This window comes from Thunnus maccoyii, chromosome 11 (assembly GCF_910596095.1).
Source record: "Thunnus maccoyii chromosome 11, fThuMac1.1, whole genome shotgun sequence".
NCBI classification, from domain to species: Eukaryota; Metazoa; Chordata; class Actinopteri; order Scombriformes; family Scombridae; genus Thunnus; species Thunnus maccoyii.
This window is the reverse complement of record NC_056543.1, coordinates 17,594,042-17,610,460: the sequence shown is the minus strand read 5'-3', so window position 1 is coordinate 17,610,460 and position 16,419 is coordinate 17,594,042. Positions and strand designations below refer to the sequence as shown.

Here is a 16,419-nt window from a genome sequence, read left to right as displayed (position 1 = left end):
TATAATAATGTTTCTGTTTTAGTGTTTTGTCACTGATAAAGTGGACTAATGTGGAAATTAAGTAGTAGTTGTCCAAACAGTTTTATAAACTTTGAGGGAAACAATTTCATATATTTTAAAGAAATAATAGATTTGAGGTTTGACCTTGTTTTTGTGTCTCCACTCCAGCAAAAACATTTAATAATTTATTTGAATTTAATGTTTACAACAAACTGGCATTTGGCAACATTTGCACTCTGTGTTTGTCCATTTAACTGCACTGGTGAAATAAGTACTCTGATCTTTTATTTAAGGAAAAGTAGCATTACCACAGTGTGAAAGTAAGAAAAGTACTTTTCTAGGCTCTATTTCCTACTGGGGATCGATATTATTATCTTAACCTATAATAATACATCATAATTTATTTGTTGATCATATTTTATATTATTAATCTGAATCTGAAAAGTAATTAAAGTTACCAAGTGAAGGTAGTGAAAAAGTAGAGTAAAAAGGGTAAAAAGTACAATATGTAATGGAGTAGAAATATAAAGTAGCGCAGAATAGAAATACTCAAGTTAATATTTAGGGAAAAAATTAAGTCACTTTGGATAAAGGTTTAATAATCTTAACATTGTTTTAATTACAACAATCTTTCACATCATGTCATTAAAGCTTCACATATTCATTCATACAGTGAACTATACTGTATGTAAAACAAACAAATAAAGGATAAAAACTCAGATACATGTGTCACAGTTCATATGTTCACCACGTAAAGTTACACCACATAAAAACGTATTCCATTGCTTATGTGACTGTACAGTAGCCTAACTGTGAATTTTGGGTGATGAAAGCGTACCCACTTATATGCTTAAAAAAGAAAATTAAAAGTGATATGAATTATGTTACAAGATGTTTTCTTAGAACTTTAACGTAGCTTCCTGTCCTCCTCTCCGATCAGCAAGTGAACACAGTACGGAATAACAGCAACTACACTGAAGGGAACTGAAGCGCTCTTACAAAATGACAGGACATAAAACAGAACCTCAGTGTGAGTGGGCATTTTGATAAAATCATACAGTTGCAGAAATGTGAGAGTTGCTGTCACACACATGAGTTTAAATCTGGTTTTGTAGCTGTTTTTCCCCTTACAGCTCTGAATAAACATCTCCGAGTTCACGGCCAGGCCCAGACCAAACAGGGCTCCCAGGTTTCTCACCAGACCAGCAAAAGGAGTGGTGTCAAGATGGATCCAGTCTGGGTTAGTACACCACGTCTTGGCTTTAGTAACTGACCACAGAGGATCAATGTCCGTTAATTTGAGTAGCAAATAAAAGCAAGCAGCAAAAGAGAAAAGAAAAACATTGGTCTGGATGTACACTTTCAAGCTTGCATAGTAGATTGAGGGGATGTGATCAAACACTTCAGCAACCAGCATACCTACAAATAGTAGAAAAACAGTATTATTAAGTCTAACATGAACTACTACAGTAGGGAAGTAGTTAAGGATCAGAAGCTGGAACTCACCGGCTAAAAGACCGAGGATAACCTGATGTGGGAAATGTGTGGCAATAAAAACCCTGGACACGCAAACACTTATCTGAATGAGCCAAAAAGTCATCCACAAAGAAGACTTCAGAAGACGAAACCTGAAAGGATACAAATATTTAGAGCAGACCAGTTATGAGGAAACCATTCACTGCAATGACATGATACAAGAGAGCGTCCTACCTCTGAAAACTCTGGACAGATTTGACACTGGAGGGTCGGATGAAGCTGAGAGCAGACGTGATCATCACATACCACACACATGATGAGCCCATGGCATGACCAGATGGACTACCTGCACAAAGAAACATTGAAGAGAGTTTTTGACAGTAAAGTGTCACTTTTAATGCCTTCAGCGAAAAAGTACTGCAAACATGATACTAACCTGGACCTGTTTCACATGTTATGTGAAATTGTTCCAAATAGGGGACTGAATCATTGTGGTAGAAGTGAGTTTCGTGCACCCACCAGTAAGGTCGCTGCCCAAATAGAATCCTGGAAAAACAAGTATATAATTAAACTCTAAAAATACACAAAATAGTCTGAAATAGAAAAATATCACCACTCATGATGGCTTACCATTTGAAAATAAGATTGAACCAATCTCCGAAAACAGCCGCCCATATCATCTTGGTGCCCACATCATGACTGAGATGGAACCAGAGGGGGAAATAAACAGAGAAAATATTACGGGGGTCACCAACAGTCGACATGAAGTTGAGGAAGTCGTGGTATTCCTTGTAGTTGGTCTGGAGGTGCTGTATGACCAGCACCCCACTACTGTAGACAAAATCCATCTGAGGTTGCTCCTTCAGCATCAGTCAAAGCACCATGAAGCCCTGCTACCTCTCAGATAGCTTTATATCTCATCCTGGCATCATAAAATCATTCAGCGGAGCCATGGCAACAGCTGCAAGCTCTTGAGTTCAAACACACAAGAAATAAAATAATGTGTTCCCAGGTCATGAGAGCTCAGCGTTTTAAGACATGTTACAAAAACTGTTTACACCCTGTGCAGTCATCAGGTATTTTACAGACCATTGCTTTTACAATTGTTAAATATTAGCCATTGTACACACTAAAAGAAACCAACGTAACCTTGTGGATCCTTTCAGCCTCATTAATATTCTCATTCTCAGTGAACGTAGCAACAAAATGGGCTTCACATGATACTGTAACTGAAAAACAGAGTCCATCTGGTGCCCACAGTCAAGTATATATCCAGTAGATCTATCATCAATTTTTCTTTTCCATTTTAAAACTACCCTATTTATTAGATCACTTACATTATATAAACTATAAAATAATATTATATTGATCATTTTGAAGTTGATGCTGAGTGGAGTAGTTGGGACCCACTTCTCAGATTCACCACAAGGGGGTATAAAGTTACACCAAAAGACATGAAAGTTGCTTTGTGAGAACCTCCAGGTTGCATTTTAAGGTTTAGCCTTAGAAATAACTAATTAGAAATAACACCATCAAATAGTAGGCTACTGTTTGATGGTGTTAATTAGTGCAGCTAAAGAATAGAAAACTAGGCCCTCTGAATTGTAAATAGTGATGTTCAACTGATTTGTAAAAATGCTTTATAAACAATACATTTACATTCAGTGAGGCTTATTGGCCAAATACTGAAATTCACAACACACTCAAATAATACATGAATACAGTAAAACTATCACACAAAACAAACATAGAACAAAAGGCAAAGGAATAAAATCATATCAAAAACAAAACAAAACAAAAAAAAAATACATCCTCAAAAGAAACAATAGAACTGAAGACAATAAATAAGTAAATAAATAAAACTAACTAAATAAAAATTACACGTTTACATGAGTGAGTTCTGAGTGTGGAGACAGTAGTCAGGCACTTTTGTGGTTCTTCATAAGGCTTAAAGACTGCAGGAGAAAAGCAGATGTTTAGCAGATTTTTTTCTTTCTTTACTGACATAAAACAGTTATAATTTTCTTCCTCTACTTGATGATCATATACAAAATATCAAAATATTTATCTTGTGGTTTGCAGAAAAGTAAAAAACAAACAAACAAACAAACTGAGCTAGGAGCAGTTACAATTCATACAAAGATTTCAAACAAAAACTATTCAGTCAAATGTAGGCTACTATTTGACCTCCTTTGTAAAAACCAAGAAGTTCAGCTCTTTACCTGTAAATTTTATGGATATGAAATTTGACCAATACGATTAAAAGATTTGTAATATCTTCTAGTATTCCAAACAGTACGTTTCCAAAATAATATAAAATGTTCATCAATAGATGTTTAGCTGATTTGTTTTCCATCACTTTAATTATAGAAATCCTCACTTACAACTCACTTTGACATTAATCAAATAACAGAAACAATTAGGCACCATAATGAAATAAAGATAACATCAAGGACATGACTTCACTTTCAGTTTGTTGATACAGTCAACATGGTTACAGGACAAAGAGTAAAAGTAATAATAAGATGTTAAGCTGATTTGTAAGCGGAAGAAAAATAAATTAAGTGGACAGGGCAGAAGATAATTGATCAGCTACTTTCGAAGAACAGGGCTGATAGAAAAAGTCTAACAATGAGGACACGTCAGTAGATAATTAGCTCCAGAAGATGGCAGTAAGGCGACAATATGGATGCCAGGTACCGTTAAACACCAAAGAAGAAGAAGAAGAAAAAACGAATAAACGTTGTTTCCGGTGTTCACTGCCCGCCCCCTTAATACAGACCGCGGATTTTTGAAAATAACGACAAGTCCAGAAGTAGAAGACAGAGGTTCATCTTCACCAGCCGATATTTGTAAGGTGAGTGTCGGGTATAGTGAACTAGTCTAATGCCGGTTGGTTAACGTGAAAGCGTCCGTTTGTTTTAATTCCCCGCGTGTGTTCTGGGCATGCTACGGCTAACTTAATTTAACTTACGTTAACGTCAACCGTTAATGTTTCCAGGCTAGTGTTAGCTAAAGTGCTAATGTTGATACGATAAGGTTAACCGGACTTTAACGGTAGGTTTAACTGGAGGTATGAACGGTTAGTAACGTTCTTCACGGACATTGTAGCCACAGTTGTGACCTCAGCATTATGTACTCGTTTATTCGAACGGAGTGATGGAAACGGTTATAAATGGTGCTCTATGGGGGCCATGTAGGCAGTATGACGTCACCTGTTCAGACATCAGTTGTTTACACTTTTAACGTTTTCAGACCTGCCTCGTTCATTGTCAGTTTCAGTGTCACACCGGTGTTTTCTGGGACTAGTTAATCACAACCAGATTGGTAACGTAATTATACTACACTAATGTTAATTATAATATACTAAGTAACAAGTTAACTAACTGGCTAGCGTTAACTAACGCGGTTAAGTTCGACAAAAATAACCCCCATTTCGATTTTTTTTTAACTTACTTTAGCTTTCCTTGTATTTTGATGCGGGAGTTATTTTTTATTTCTTTGAGTTTTTGGATTTCATGATTGTATTGCTTTGTTTTTATGTTGAATGTCTTGTGTTTCTTTATGTTTCTTGGTTTTGGGACCATGTTGGAAATAAGTGTTTTCACTTTAACATGTTATCTGTTAATCCATAAATCAAATCAGTCAGTCAATGTGAGTTTAGTAGCTTTTAAGGACATAACAATCCCACCTAATGGTCCACTTACTACTATTTTTTTCTATAGCTTTCAACTGTACCACACAGTTTTCATCATACATAAACAATTGAATGATTGATTATGTTATTAGGCGGTATAGTGCATATGGTGGGCTACAGCAAACGGTTGTTTTTGTTATCGATTTAATCTGCTGATTATTTTCTTGATTAATGTTTTGTCTATAAAATGGCATTATAATGTCGTAGAGATTATGGTGATGTCTTCAAATGTCTGTTTTGTCAGTCCAAAATCAAATTATATTTACTTTGCTTTCATGTATGACACAGAAAAGCTTCACTTGTTCACATTTGAGGAAATGTTGGCATTTTTGCTTGAAAAATAACTAAAACAATCATTCAGTTATCAAAATAGACCAATTTCCTGTCAATCAACTAATTGTTGCAGCTCTATCTAGTGGGTGGGAATACTGATCTGTACTCTTGTTGTAACACTGTTATTTAACTTGGCTGCAAACCGTCAGCTTTGGGCCGTTGCACTGATGAACTTGTTTGTATTGGTTTCTCAGCTTCAACCTCAACTTTATTAATATCCTGAAAGACATTTTGTTTGCAGCCAGGTGTTCAACACATTTAAATGACAAAAATACACAGTTGACATTAACAGCAAGAATCTATATTCAAAAACATACAAGCAGTGTATATTTAAGAGATATTTTTACTGTTAAAAGTACAAAGTGAGGGTTTATGTTGTGCACATGATCAGCATTGTGCTCTGTTTATTTATTCATTTTTTTTAAACAGATTTTCAGTCTCCAGAGCATCATGGCGTCCATAACTGACCCAAACATGAGTGACATGTTTACCAATTCAATGAGGGAGATCCACAACAAACATCTTAAAGTATATGAGGAGATAATCGACACAACAGTGGAGTTGTGCCAGTCCCACAGACAGTTTGTGAAATCTGCACTTGGTACGTTTCCAACTAACTAATCATGATTTTGAACTTAACATAGTTAAATCTTTCAAATGAGCTATGGTGAGTGGTCCTTTTGTTAATTTGCCTATAACTGTTTCTTGTTGTATAATACTGTGCTCTGTAGTAATTTTATAGATTGAGATGTGGACTTCTTTTAGAATAGTACTGATTCAAAACTTAATGTCATGAATCCCTGCAGCCAATATGTAGCAGATATATTGTGGAGCATTGCTAGGCTATGCTTGAAGTTGTAATATAAATGCATGTGTGAAGCAAAAGCTCCTATATGCTCAAGTGTTTAAGCCACAGGAAGTCTAATCTAAAAAGAAAACTTCTCCACATCACTTGAAAAGCAAAACCCCCAACACAATTGAGAGTTGCCTTTGTGCTATAGTAGACTGCTTTGGATGGTTGATGATGTTTTCTCTTTTTCCTTTGGTGCAGATACATGTTTAAAGAAATGTAAGGATGATGAAATGCTGTTTGACACAATTCAAACATTCAAAAGAGGTGAGTTTCTGCATTATGCTACAAAGTCTTACACCTTTGCTTTACATGTGTTGTGTACCCAGTTGTAGCTTTGTTTGTTTGTGTACAAGACTTCTGAAATGACCAATTATTGGCCCCACTGCATTTGTTATTTGCTGTTATGTGCTGAGTTTCTAATTTTTCTCATTATCTGATGTACACTATGGGCTGATACTTGTGGTTTTGGAGATAAGGGGATAGGTTATGATGCAACTTCAGCAGTTTCACTGTTTATGTGAGAGTGCATTCTTGGACCAATGCAATGCTTGTCCCACAGACCTGCAACAAAAAAGTGTGTCACTGAAGGAGAAACAGCACGCCATTTCTGAAGTAATATCTGAGGTTCAGCAGAAGGAGATGCAGAAAGACAGCCTTATCCAGAAGATTGAGAAACTTAAAGAGGAACAAGTCAAGAGAAAAGACTGTAAGTTGATGATATAAAATGGAATCAGTGGCGTATCACAGAAGTTATTTGTGACTGTGACATATGATGGTTTCAGTAAATGACATCCAGATCTATTTTTTTTCCTTTTCTCAGTAATCAAATCCCAAAATAAAGCAAACAAGGACAGACTGAGGAATCTCCAGAAAGCCAGAGTAGTCTTCCAGGATCATTTGGGACTGGAGATACGAACAATCCAAGGCAAAACACAACTGGTGAAAGGTATGTCAAACACATGCACAGCTGTTTGCTCAGTATCATTCTTCTGTTTCTGTCATCCATTTCTGCTCTTTAATGAAAATAACCTTTAACTTTTAAGTTTGGGGAGTTGTTCTTAGGGCTCTTAAAATAGTTATGTATGGATTTCATCTTACCTGTGTGAATACATCTCCCAAAGCACCTTTGTTTGAAATCAGCTGTTGTTTTCTTGGTGTAGAAACAAATTTGAGTTCTTGCAATTTGGATATGATTCACACCCTACTGATGACCCCCAAAACAAATGGAAAATGCTGTTTTAGGTTAGAATACTTTTGAATACACCCACTCAGTGGCAGGATCCAACATTATACATTATATGTTAAATACTGTACATTATTGGTGACGGAGCAAAAGACTCAACCACAGAGACTTGACTTCAGTACACACACCTATGTATGTATAAGGTGTGGCACATCAGGTCAGTAGTGGGAGTTAGCAGCAGCACGGACCGTCTTGCAGGGTTAATTGGCCGTACCAGAATGGGAAGAAAAGGGAATAATACGCTGTCACAAATACAGCCACACAGTAATTATAGCTTGTCTCTTGTAAAGTCCCGGGTCTCACTTCAGTTGAAGAAAATATGACTTGTGAATTTATAGCATGTATTTGTTTTTCTTTTTAAAGGTGAAAAGTTGCAGTTTGTTTTCCGACATATCAATCCTGCTGATCAGGACAGCGCCTACATCGTCACAATGGGGATCAAAGAAGATGGATCATACCAGAGTAAGTCTCACACACACACACACATACACACACACAAACGGTATATCAAAAAACAATATTGCAAAATCTTGCGTAATGAAATTATGACAACCAAACCACTAGCAATATATGCCCTTCATTTTAAGTCTAAGACTGGTAATATTCTATATTTTTCATATCAACAAATCCTGAAGCTTGAGCGCCCCAATAGCCGAATGGTTACTGCACATGCCACGTAAACACAATGTCTCTGGTTTAGTTTGGCCAAAACATGCCAAAAATCCCCCCCAAAAAACACAAACAAATCCCAAAGCCAGCAATGAATCGATTCTATCAACGAGTATTGTCTGAAGTCAAAGACTGATATGGTTGATTCTTCTGTGCTGTAGACCTCCATTGCTGTTTTACTTTTATCCCACATAGAGCATTCTAGAGCACCAAATGTGTATTGATCCACAACTGAAAATGGTCCCCAACAAATGCAGTATTTACACCCATTAAAAAAACACTTTATAAAAACTACAGTGTGCAGCTGTTTTGGGAAATGATGTAGCCTTTTAAAAAAATAAAACAATATATTTGTGACCAGTTTTGAAATTTTGGGCTTTGGGGTGAGTGCCACAGTCAATGAGGGTGTGAGAAAAATGTGTTGAGAGACACACTAACACACTGCTTTATTGTTGACAATAATAAAAATGTTAATTATTACTAGCGTCATCCTTTAATAGTCAATAACAAACAATGTAAATGGCCTCCATAATATTTACCCAAATCTTCCATTTCTGCAGTTGTGTCGAGTGACCCCTCGCTCGAGTGTTTGCCTGTCTTGGAAAAACGGCTTCAGGAGACCAATAACTTACCAGCATTCCTGGCAAATATCAGGAAGGAGTTTATCTCACAGGCTCGTTGCTAAGATTGGAAGGAAAGGAAGATAAAGAAACTCGCAGCGAACTTCATGCTGCCTTGGGAACTGATGTGAGCACAGAGGGCTTCATGTTCAAGAAAGACGACTGAGGTCTTGGAGAAGAAAATGTATAATTAATTTTTTGTCTTTTTATTAACAATTTTAAAGCAATAAAGTACATACACAGAAACCTGATTTGGGTTGTAAGTGTACATGAGGCTTTCTTGTGCTACTGCAGATTCTGGGTGAGATTTATATTTGTGCTGTTCATGAGTCGAGTCAATCAGGCGTCAGATGATTTGATGCTGTTTAACACAGGCAGCTCCTCAACATATGTTGATGGGAAAAGGCCGGTCCGCCCGTTAAGTACTCCAAACCACCAACCACTCTCTTCCTTTGTGTAAATATCTAGAAGATCTCCTGTAAAACAGAAATCACTGTATTATTTTATCTATTAATCTCTACTCTTGTTTTAGATGATCTGCCATTGAATAGCCACATACCTTCTTTCAAAGTTAATTCATCATCCTGGTCAGGTGTGAAATTGTAGAGGGCTTTGCATCTTCCTATACTGCAGTATTCTGGTATTGTTTGACCTGTTCAATGTTGATATTTTTCATTGTTTAATTGCATTATAGAAGTAATTACAAATAAATCTTTAAGTTGATGCTCTGTAAATGTGCTACCTTGTTCTCTGTTGTCATCTGTGTGAGGCAGGGCTCCATTAACTGTGCCGCCACACTCACCAGCTTCAGATTCATGTGTTGACGCTGTGGAAGAGACCCGGTCAGCGGCACTTTGCGAAGGCTCCACAGATTGTTGTGTCACAGCCTGAACAGGTCCTTTGTAAATGATGGAGGCTCTCAGTGATTGTCTGGATCTGAATGGTGTCTTCTTGAGTTTGACCGGACGAGTCAGTTGAACCACACTGTGCTCACAGTCCTTAGACAGAAACATAGTTTAGGTTATATTGAATCCACATGATTCAGCTTTGGAAATGTCATAAATTGTAGGAAAAAATGTGCTTGAACAGTGACTCCTAAGCAGAGGTACTTGTTCCTCCTGTTGCCAGGGGATACATGTTAAGATTGTGGAGTAGCTCTGCTAATAAAAAACCTATTTTTGGCTGATTGTTTTTGGCAGCTATTATTGGCTGATTGCACAGGACACGCCTCCCGCTAACCCGAGTCAGTTGTAAAATTCAAAGAGCACATGCTGTCATTAAAACTAGCAAGCAGGGAAGTCAAAATGGATGTCTGAAAGAAATGGTTGAAACGTCCAGCAGTAAGCTTGAACAAACCTGATGGAAAAAAAGGTCAAATGTCAACAATCCCATGAGCACTGTGTTGTACTAAAGAAACATTTGTAACAGTATCTGAAGATACATATTTAATAGTGCTAAATGGCATCCCTGTGGTTTTTATGAAGGGATGCTTAAGTATAGGTTAACAATTTTTCAAGTCTGGCTAAAAACAACAGTAGGTTGCCCAAATGAACACTGAAACAGGTTTTGCTCACTGTTATTCCTCCTGTGCATACTAGCCATTGAAAGACCTTGTTTTGTTCAAAAACTTACTTAAGTTTATCTAAAGCTAATATGATGCTTCAGCCATCTGAGATATTTAAATGAAACTGATATCTTCCAGAGTTATTTTCTTTTTAAATATTAAATTCCCTCTTTTTCTTTCCCTGTTGAGCTGCAGTGGAAGTATAGTAACAAAAAGGGAATTTGGTGCTAAGAAGACCGTAACATTGAAACATACTGGCTTGATCTGACGAATTCGGATTGCTGAAATTTCTTGTTGTCTGTGGATAAACTTTTAAATACATTTTTTTGCACAGAATGAAGACGCAGGAAGCAGGTTATAAAGGGATCTCTTAAAGGCCGGTATGAGCAAGAGGAACGATTACAGCAAGAAAAACCTGTTTTAATGTACATTTAGGCTCCTGACTATTGATTTAATACTGACATAAAAAATTGTGAATCTGTTCTTTAAGCTCATCTGACAGTGCTGTGGAGGTACTTAAGTAAAAAAAAGGTTGGGATTCACTGTCCTATAATATCTGAAACCCTTAAAAAATTTACAGTTTATTACACAACATAAATCCAGACAACTGTTCCTTAACTTAGCAATTATAGCATAATAATAACCACTACACATAAATTTATGTGAACCAAAATGCTAATTCATAGTGAGCTGATGCATCTTTGCAGTATGTTGAGAAAGAGCTTAATTATTCTCATTATTTTGAGGTTACAACCACAAACCCTCCATGCTAACCAACAGTCTATCACTACCTGAGATCATAGGTGTGCCAACACTCTCTGCTGAAGATGATGACATTCATTCTTACCTTATCTTTCCATTTGACAATGCTGTTACTAAATCGGTGTAAGGACTTGGGTTTCCCTTCTAATTCAGACAGCGTTACCGAGAGTTTGTAGTGAGTGGCCTCAAGCAGATCCTGTTTTAGAGCACTCTGCAGGTAACACAATGATAAGGAGGTTTAGTGAACACTTCAACAAATCTATTTTATGATCAGTTTTACAGTAAACATCAGTCTGTACACACCACTTTCCCTCCACTCAACAGTCCTTCTGCACACACCATAAAGTCTGTACCTCATCAAGCTGCTGTTCAGTTTCCTCAAGGTTCTTCTGGTTTGAAAAGGATGGATTTTCAGAGTATGTTTTCATCAGTTTTTCAATTCCTGCAAAGACAATGTTAAAGGTGACTTATAAACAAAATCACCGCACCTAATACTGTCCGTTATGAATCACTGAGTTACACTGAAAGACAAATTTTCTGCCTCCGTTGAATTATATTGAGTAATTTTAATGGATTATGTACTGAACTTGCCTTCACAGTCTTTCTTTGTTTTTGCGATGCCGTCCTCCAGGCGCTGGAGCTTGATTTTGATGGCCTCTTTTCTTCGGTCTTTGGCCATCAGTGATTTGCTGTTCTCCTCCTGATGCATGCAAGACACAGATAACAGGGATTTATCAAAACACATCAGTAGCTATGACGGTTTATGGTCTATGTGCCAAAGCTACAAAAGTTGCCTTGGAAATTTTACACATGTTCATAATATATTATCTTCAATACATCAGTTAAATCCTGTTGAGATCATATTTTCAAGAGAGAACTGAATACATAAATACATTTGTAGCAGCATAACTTAAAATACAAGATGTTAATAAATAAACAGTAAAGCAAAGTAAAAAGAAGCACTATTCATGTCAGGCCCTGTCACGAAATGTTAAGTAGATTTTTATATCTGCAGCTTGCAGCCCCCCTCTGAAAAGACACCCCCTGCAGAGACGACTGCGTCTGTCTTAGAGAAGGCGAGTTACTGACTGAGTCTGTGGCCTGCAGATGAACCTTCCTCCAAAATGCAACAACAGATTCTCTCACGGCAAAACTGCAGACTTACAAAATAATCTGCCATCAAAAACTCTGCTTTATCTTCAGCTGTGACGCTGTTTTCCTCCACCATGGTTTGTATGTCTTTATCCATGTCCACCCTTTGGACCAACTGTTCTATCTGTCTTTGGCCCTGGAAGTATCACAAGTACACATACAGTAAGTAATAATATCCATCCAGGTATTAACTTGTGAGCTACATTGAGGTTGGGATTTCTTACGTGTTTGAGTGTCTGCCCAATACTGGACATATGGAGATTGTATCTCATCAGAATGTTGCAAAGAACTTCAATTCGCTGTTTCTCCAGCTCCTGTATGATCTGAAACAAAGCATCAAATAGCACATTTAAATCCTATCTAGACTCCTCTTCCTTGTCATTTACTCTCTGAAGCATGTAATACACTAATACTGTATATCACCAAATGTTAGATGATTGTCATGTAGACCAGAGGTAAATTTTAAATAAAAACACTGAGAGAAACAGTGACTGTCAGGCTGAACAGTAGCCAGAAGCTCATGGGTTTGATCATTACAGCAGGCTGGCAGTCACATAACCTGCTGAAGTGTCCTTGAACAAGGCTCACCTCATTTCCCCTTGTGCTGCTGCTCACTGATAAAAATGTGTTTACATGGTGCTCCAATCAGAGCAATTGCATGGTAGACTAACCTAGTGCTTATAAAAAGTATTCTGCAGCCAAAAGCTCACTGGTTCAATGCTCATCATAAATGAGGTGTCCTTGATCAAGACACTGAACCTGCCTGTTCACTTGCAGAAAGCCACTCTGGATAAGAGGAACAGCTAAATGCCTATAATATGAAAAGTAGGAAGGCAGTTTCCCACACCTGGTAGCAGTTTTTCAGTGTGTTTTCCCACTTGAGTCTCATCTGATGACCCTCCATGTTGATGTTAAAGTACTCCTCATCCACCCGCGCCTGTATCTCTGCTGACTTAGTCAGCCTGTTAAGCATCTGTAGTCAAGAACAGGAAGGAAGAGAAAAAAATTAGCAACCAAGCTGACAGTTTTTACAGCGAATATTTAACACGCAGTATGTGGTGGTGAAAAATATACCTTTTGTTTTTCTTTCTCTGTGCAAATGTGTTTGTTGCTCTCGACAAAGTTGAATAGAGCCTCGTGCTCTCGTGTTAATCCACTCAATTTCTTTTTAATCTGTTTTTAGAAAAAAGGAAACAAGAAATCACATTAACACATCATTAGCATATACAAATTATAGCTAAACTGCGCTTGTGTATGTATGTGTGTGTGAGGAAGGGTGGATCTAATTTAAAACATTTTAAAGCATAGTTTTCATCATACAGTATGTTGTGAGACCTGGTAAGGTATGTTTTATATATATTTGAAGTAACCACATTTGACATAAATTAAGGTATTTTTAAAGCAACTTTAAACAGCCAGATTATAAATTTGAGCTGCTATAATACACAAGAGAATATCAGGCTACACATAGAGTTTGTAGCTTATTCAGTCAAACCTGCCAGTTGAAACGTTTATGTAATGAATATTTCTTTTCCTGACATTCATTTATTAAAATCATATTTGAGGAAATCTAAGTTTTCAACTTTCATTTTATTCATTATTGAATTCAGTTGTTCCCTTATGTAAAATAAATAGACAAGTTATATGTATACTTTCTGTGAAACCATTACATAACGCATTATGACACATTCACCATAAAAGCTGCTGTAACCCTTCATTCATATGATTTTTCATAGCAACAGCCAAAGGTCATTTTAAGTATGATCATAATATTTCATTCAAACGTCACAGTGGCTCATGATCCGTCTACCAACCATGCATGAAAGGTTTTAAAGTTATATGAACAATAATGATTCTGTGTTACCATGATGGGCAGAGAGTGTGGTTATGGCTGATCATAATACAGTATATCATGACAGCATCGAGATGATTATAAGACTTTATAACCTCTTGTGCAAAATGGTTAAAATGGTTATAAACTATTGCATTTGCTGACTTTGTGAAGTCTTGTGATCCCACTTTTAACGGCCTCATAACTGTTTGATGCATTTTTAAGGCTTAAACTCTAGAATCTCTAAAAGTCCATTATGAATGCTTTGTAGTGCATTATATCTGTATTTATACATATACACATATACATTATGCATACTGTAAAAATTACCATAATATAATAATTTAAAGCTACAATAACTTCTCATAGCTGATACTCGTCTTTACATCTATTTAGTGTTTAAAACATGTTCGAGAGATTCTTTACCTTGAGTTGCTCGCTCCAGTTAGCAGTCACAAGTTTTCCAGTTTTTTCAATGGCACTGTCAAGCTATTAAAACAGAGAAAGTTAGAGACACGTTATGACTGGAAGCTAGATCTGACAAATAAAGAATAAATGACATACAGGCCTCTTTCTCTTATTATGCTCGTCCAGGACTTGGCGTATTTCCAGAACTGCTTCTTGCTGAAATGCATTTCCCAGTGATCTGAAATGAGAAGACAATGCCATATTTAACTCTAAATCTCCCTCACATTGGTTTAATTTTTGGACAGGCACAGTCATAAAGTGAACTCGGGTTGAAAACTACCTGTGAGCGTCTGCTCTTGAGTACATCTCATCTGACACATGACACCAGGCACTGTAGGTGGAACTGAGTGGGGAGCCAGCATGAAAAGGTTAGAGCTGTGGGCTAATCTGACACCTGCCTGTGTTTTGATCACATCTAACTTGCAAGGCACATGTCATTTCCCACGACACCCATTATTTCTGTACACCACTTGGCAGCTATCCCTAAAAGAGGTCACGTTGAACGCAAGCAGACAAAAGACAGAGCCAGTTAAAAATTCAGCACTGTGTCCCTTACTTGTTTGACATTTCTTTGGATGCCCTGATGAGTTTGCCGGCAAGTTTTTGTAGTCCTTTGGCGTAAGCATGTTCCATCTCAGCCCTAAAACAGGAAGAAGTTGCAGCAAGAGACATTAACTGAGTCAAACAATAACTTGCAACATTTTTTTGAAGGCCATAACTGTATTTAACCTACCTTTGCTGAAAAACTGTCATAAGTTCTTTGCAGAAAGACTCCCCAGCTTTTGAAAAGCGTTTCACATTTTGATACAGTTGGTTATACTGAAAGACGGTGAAAAAAGACTCCATAAGATTTTTTGCCGTGTGGCAATAATAAATACAAAGTTAGCTGTGATTGTGATAGTTGTAAACTATCTATAATACTAAAATGTATGTTAAAACATTATTTTGTGCTACAGTGCTTTTCCAAAATAAACATTGCAGTCATTTTTTTAACAAATACTCACGGAGCAGGTGCTGATAGGGTCCTTCATCTTAAAGACTGTAGCTGTTTGTTGACTTTGGACCTGGAACTTTGACCACCTCCTCCCAAACTCACTCATGCGGAAATCACCTGTGCTTTTTTTTCCCCTTTTTACAAAGGAAAATTCCAGAGGGTGAAAAAAAGGAACTGCAAATGTAAACTCGAGCAGGATGCCAAGTCAGTCTACCACAGATACTGAGAAAGTGTAATAATCCAGCTCCTAAGCCAAGACAAATATGGGAACGGACACAATGAATGGCAGTAAAATAAAGATATTTATTATAATAAAGTAAACAACTGAAGAAATATGGATTGTCAGTCAGTAACGTATTAATGTAGGTGTGAATGCATGAACAGTGAGGTGTAAGGTCTTATGGAGTATAAACAAAACTTAAGTCAAACAAAAAGCAGAAGCCTGCAGCTGCTGGCTGGGATGAATCGAGTTGGCCTTTTATCCTATGAGAGCATTAGGCCCAGGTGCTCTGAATCTGGCTGGCTGCCACACCTACATTCTTCCAGATACTTTTATGGACACAAAAGAACAATAACTCATAACCACACCAGCATCAATACATTTAAGGTAGGTTAGGCAGGGCCCTCACAGAAAGAAAAAGATATAAACACAACACAAAGGCCTATTCATGTTCGTATCTGTGAATTCAGTGGTGACCAAGGAAGTTATGTGACAAAATCAGGATTTCTCTATTTCATGTTAAAAAAAAGTAACCCC

At 37.1% G+C, this 16,419-nt stretch overlaps 3 protein-coding genes across 5 annotated transcripts; 1 reads left to right on the top strand and 2 right to left on the bottom strand.

Moving 5' to 3' along the window:
* Positions 1–650: 650 nt before the first annotated feature.
* On the bottom strand, positions 651–4,645 carry LOC121907526 (glucose-6-phosphatase 2-like). 2 transcript variants are annotated; one of them, XM_042427135.1, is made up of 6 exons: positions 4,451–4,645; positions 2,107–2,175; positions 1,913–2,022; positions 1,711–1,822; positions 1,507–1,628; positions 651–1,419 (listed from the first exon to the last, which is right to left on the bottom strand). In XM_042427135.1, the coding sequence occupies exons 2-6, from the start codon at positions 2,154–2,156 to the stop codon at positions 908–910; spliced, it is 906 nt and encodes a 301-aa protein (XP_042283069.1). In that variant the 5' UTR covers positions 2,157–2,175; positions 4,451–4,645; the 3' UTR covers positions 651–907. The 2 variants fall into 2 exon arrangements, with proteins under 2 accessions (XP_042283069.1, XP_042283068.1); XM_042427134.1 differs by lacking the exon at positions 4,451–4,645 and having other exon boundaries at positions 2,107–2,584.
* Positions 4,226–9,142, top strand: spc25 (SPC25 component of NDC80 kinetochore complex). 2 transcript variants are annotated; one of them, XM_042427136.1, is made up of 7 exons: positions 4,226–4,333; positions 5,936–6,107; positions 6,558–6,623; positions 6,919–7,065; positions 7,180–7,305; positions 7,966–8,064; positions 8,832–9,142. In XM_042427136.1, the coding sequence occupies exons 2-7, from the start codon at positions 5,957–5,959 to the stop codon at positions 8,954–8,956; spliced, it is 714 nt and encodes a 237-aa protein (XP_042283070.1). In that variant the 5' UTR covers positions 4,226–4,333; positions 5,936–5,956; the 3' UTR covers positions 8,957–9,142. The 2 variants fall into 2 exon arrangements, with proteins under 2 accessions (XP_042283070.1, XP_042283071.1); XM_042427137.1 differs by lacking the exon at positions 4,226–4,333 and adding an exon at positions 4,715–4,803.
* Positions 9,143–9,230: 88 nt separating this feature from the next.
* Positions 9,231–15,756, bottom strand: nostrin (nitric oxide synthase trafficking). Its single transcript, XM_042427138.1, has 16 exons — positions 15,673–15,756; positions 15,402–15,487; positions 15,225–15,308; positions 14,949–15,011; positions 14,765–14,846; positions 14,627–14,689; positions 13,444–13,542; positions 13,217–13,342; positions 12,594–12,692; positions 12,383–12,505; positions 11,809–11,917; positions 11,571–11,659; positions 11,303–11,428; positions 9,634–9,889; positions 9,451–9,528; positions 9,231–9,367 (listed from the first exon to the last, which is right to left on the bottom strand). The coding sequence occupies exons 1-16, from the start codon at positions 15,697–15,699 to the stop codon at positions 9,231–9,233; spliced, it is 1,647 nt and encodes a 548-aa protein (XP_042283072.1). The 5' UTR covers positions 15,700–15,756.
* Positions 15,757–16,419: the final 663 nt, after the last annotated feature.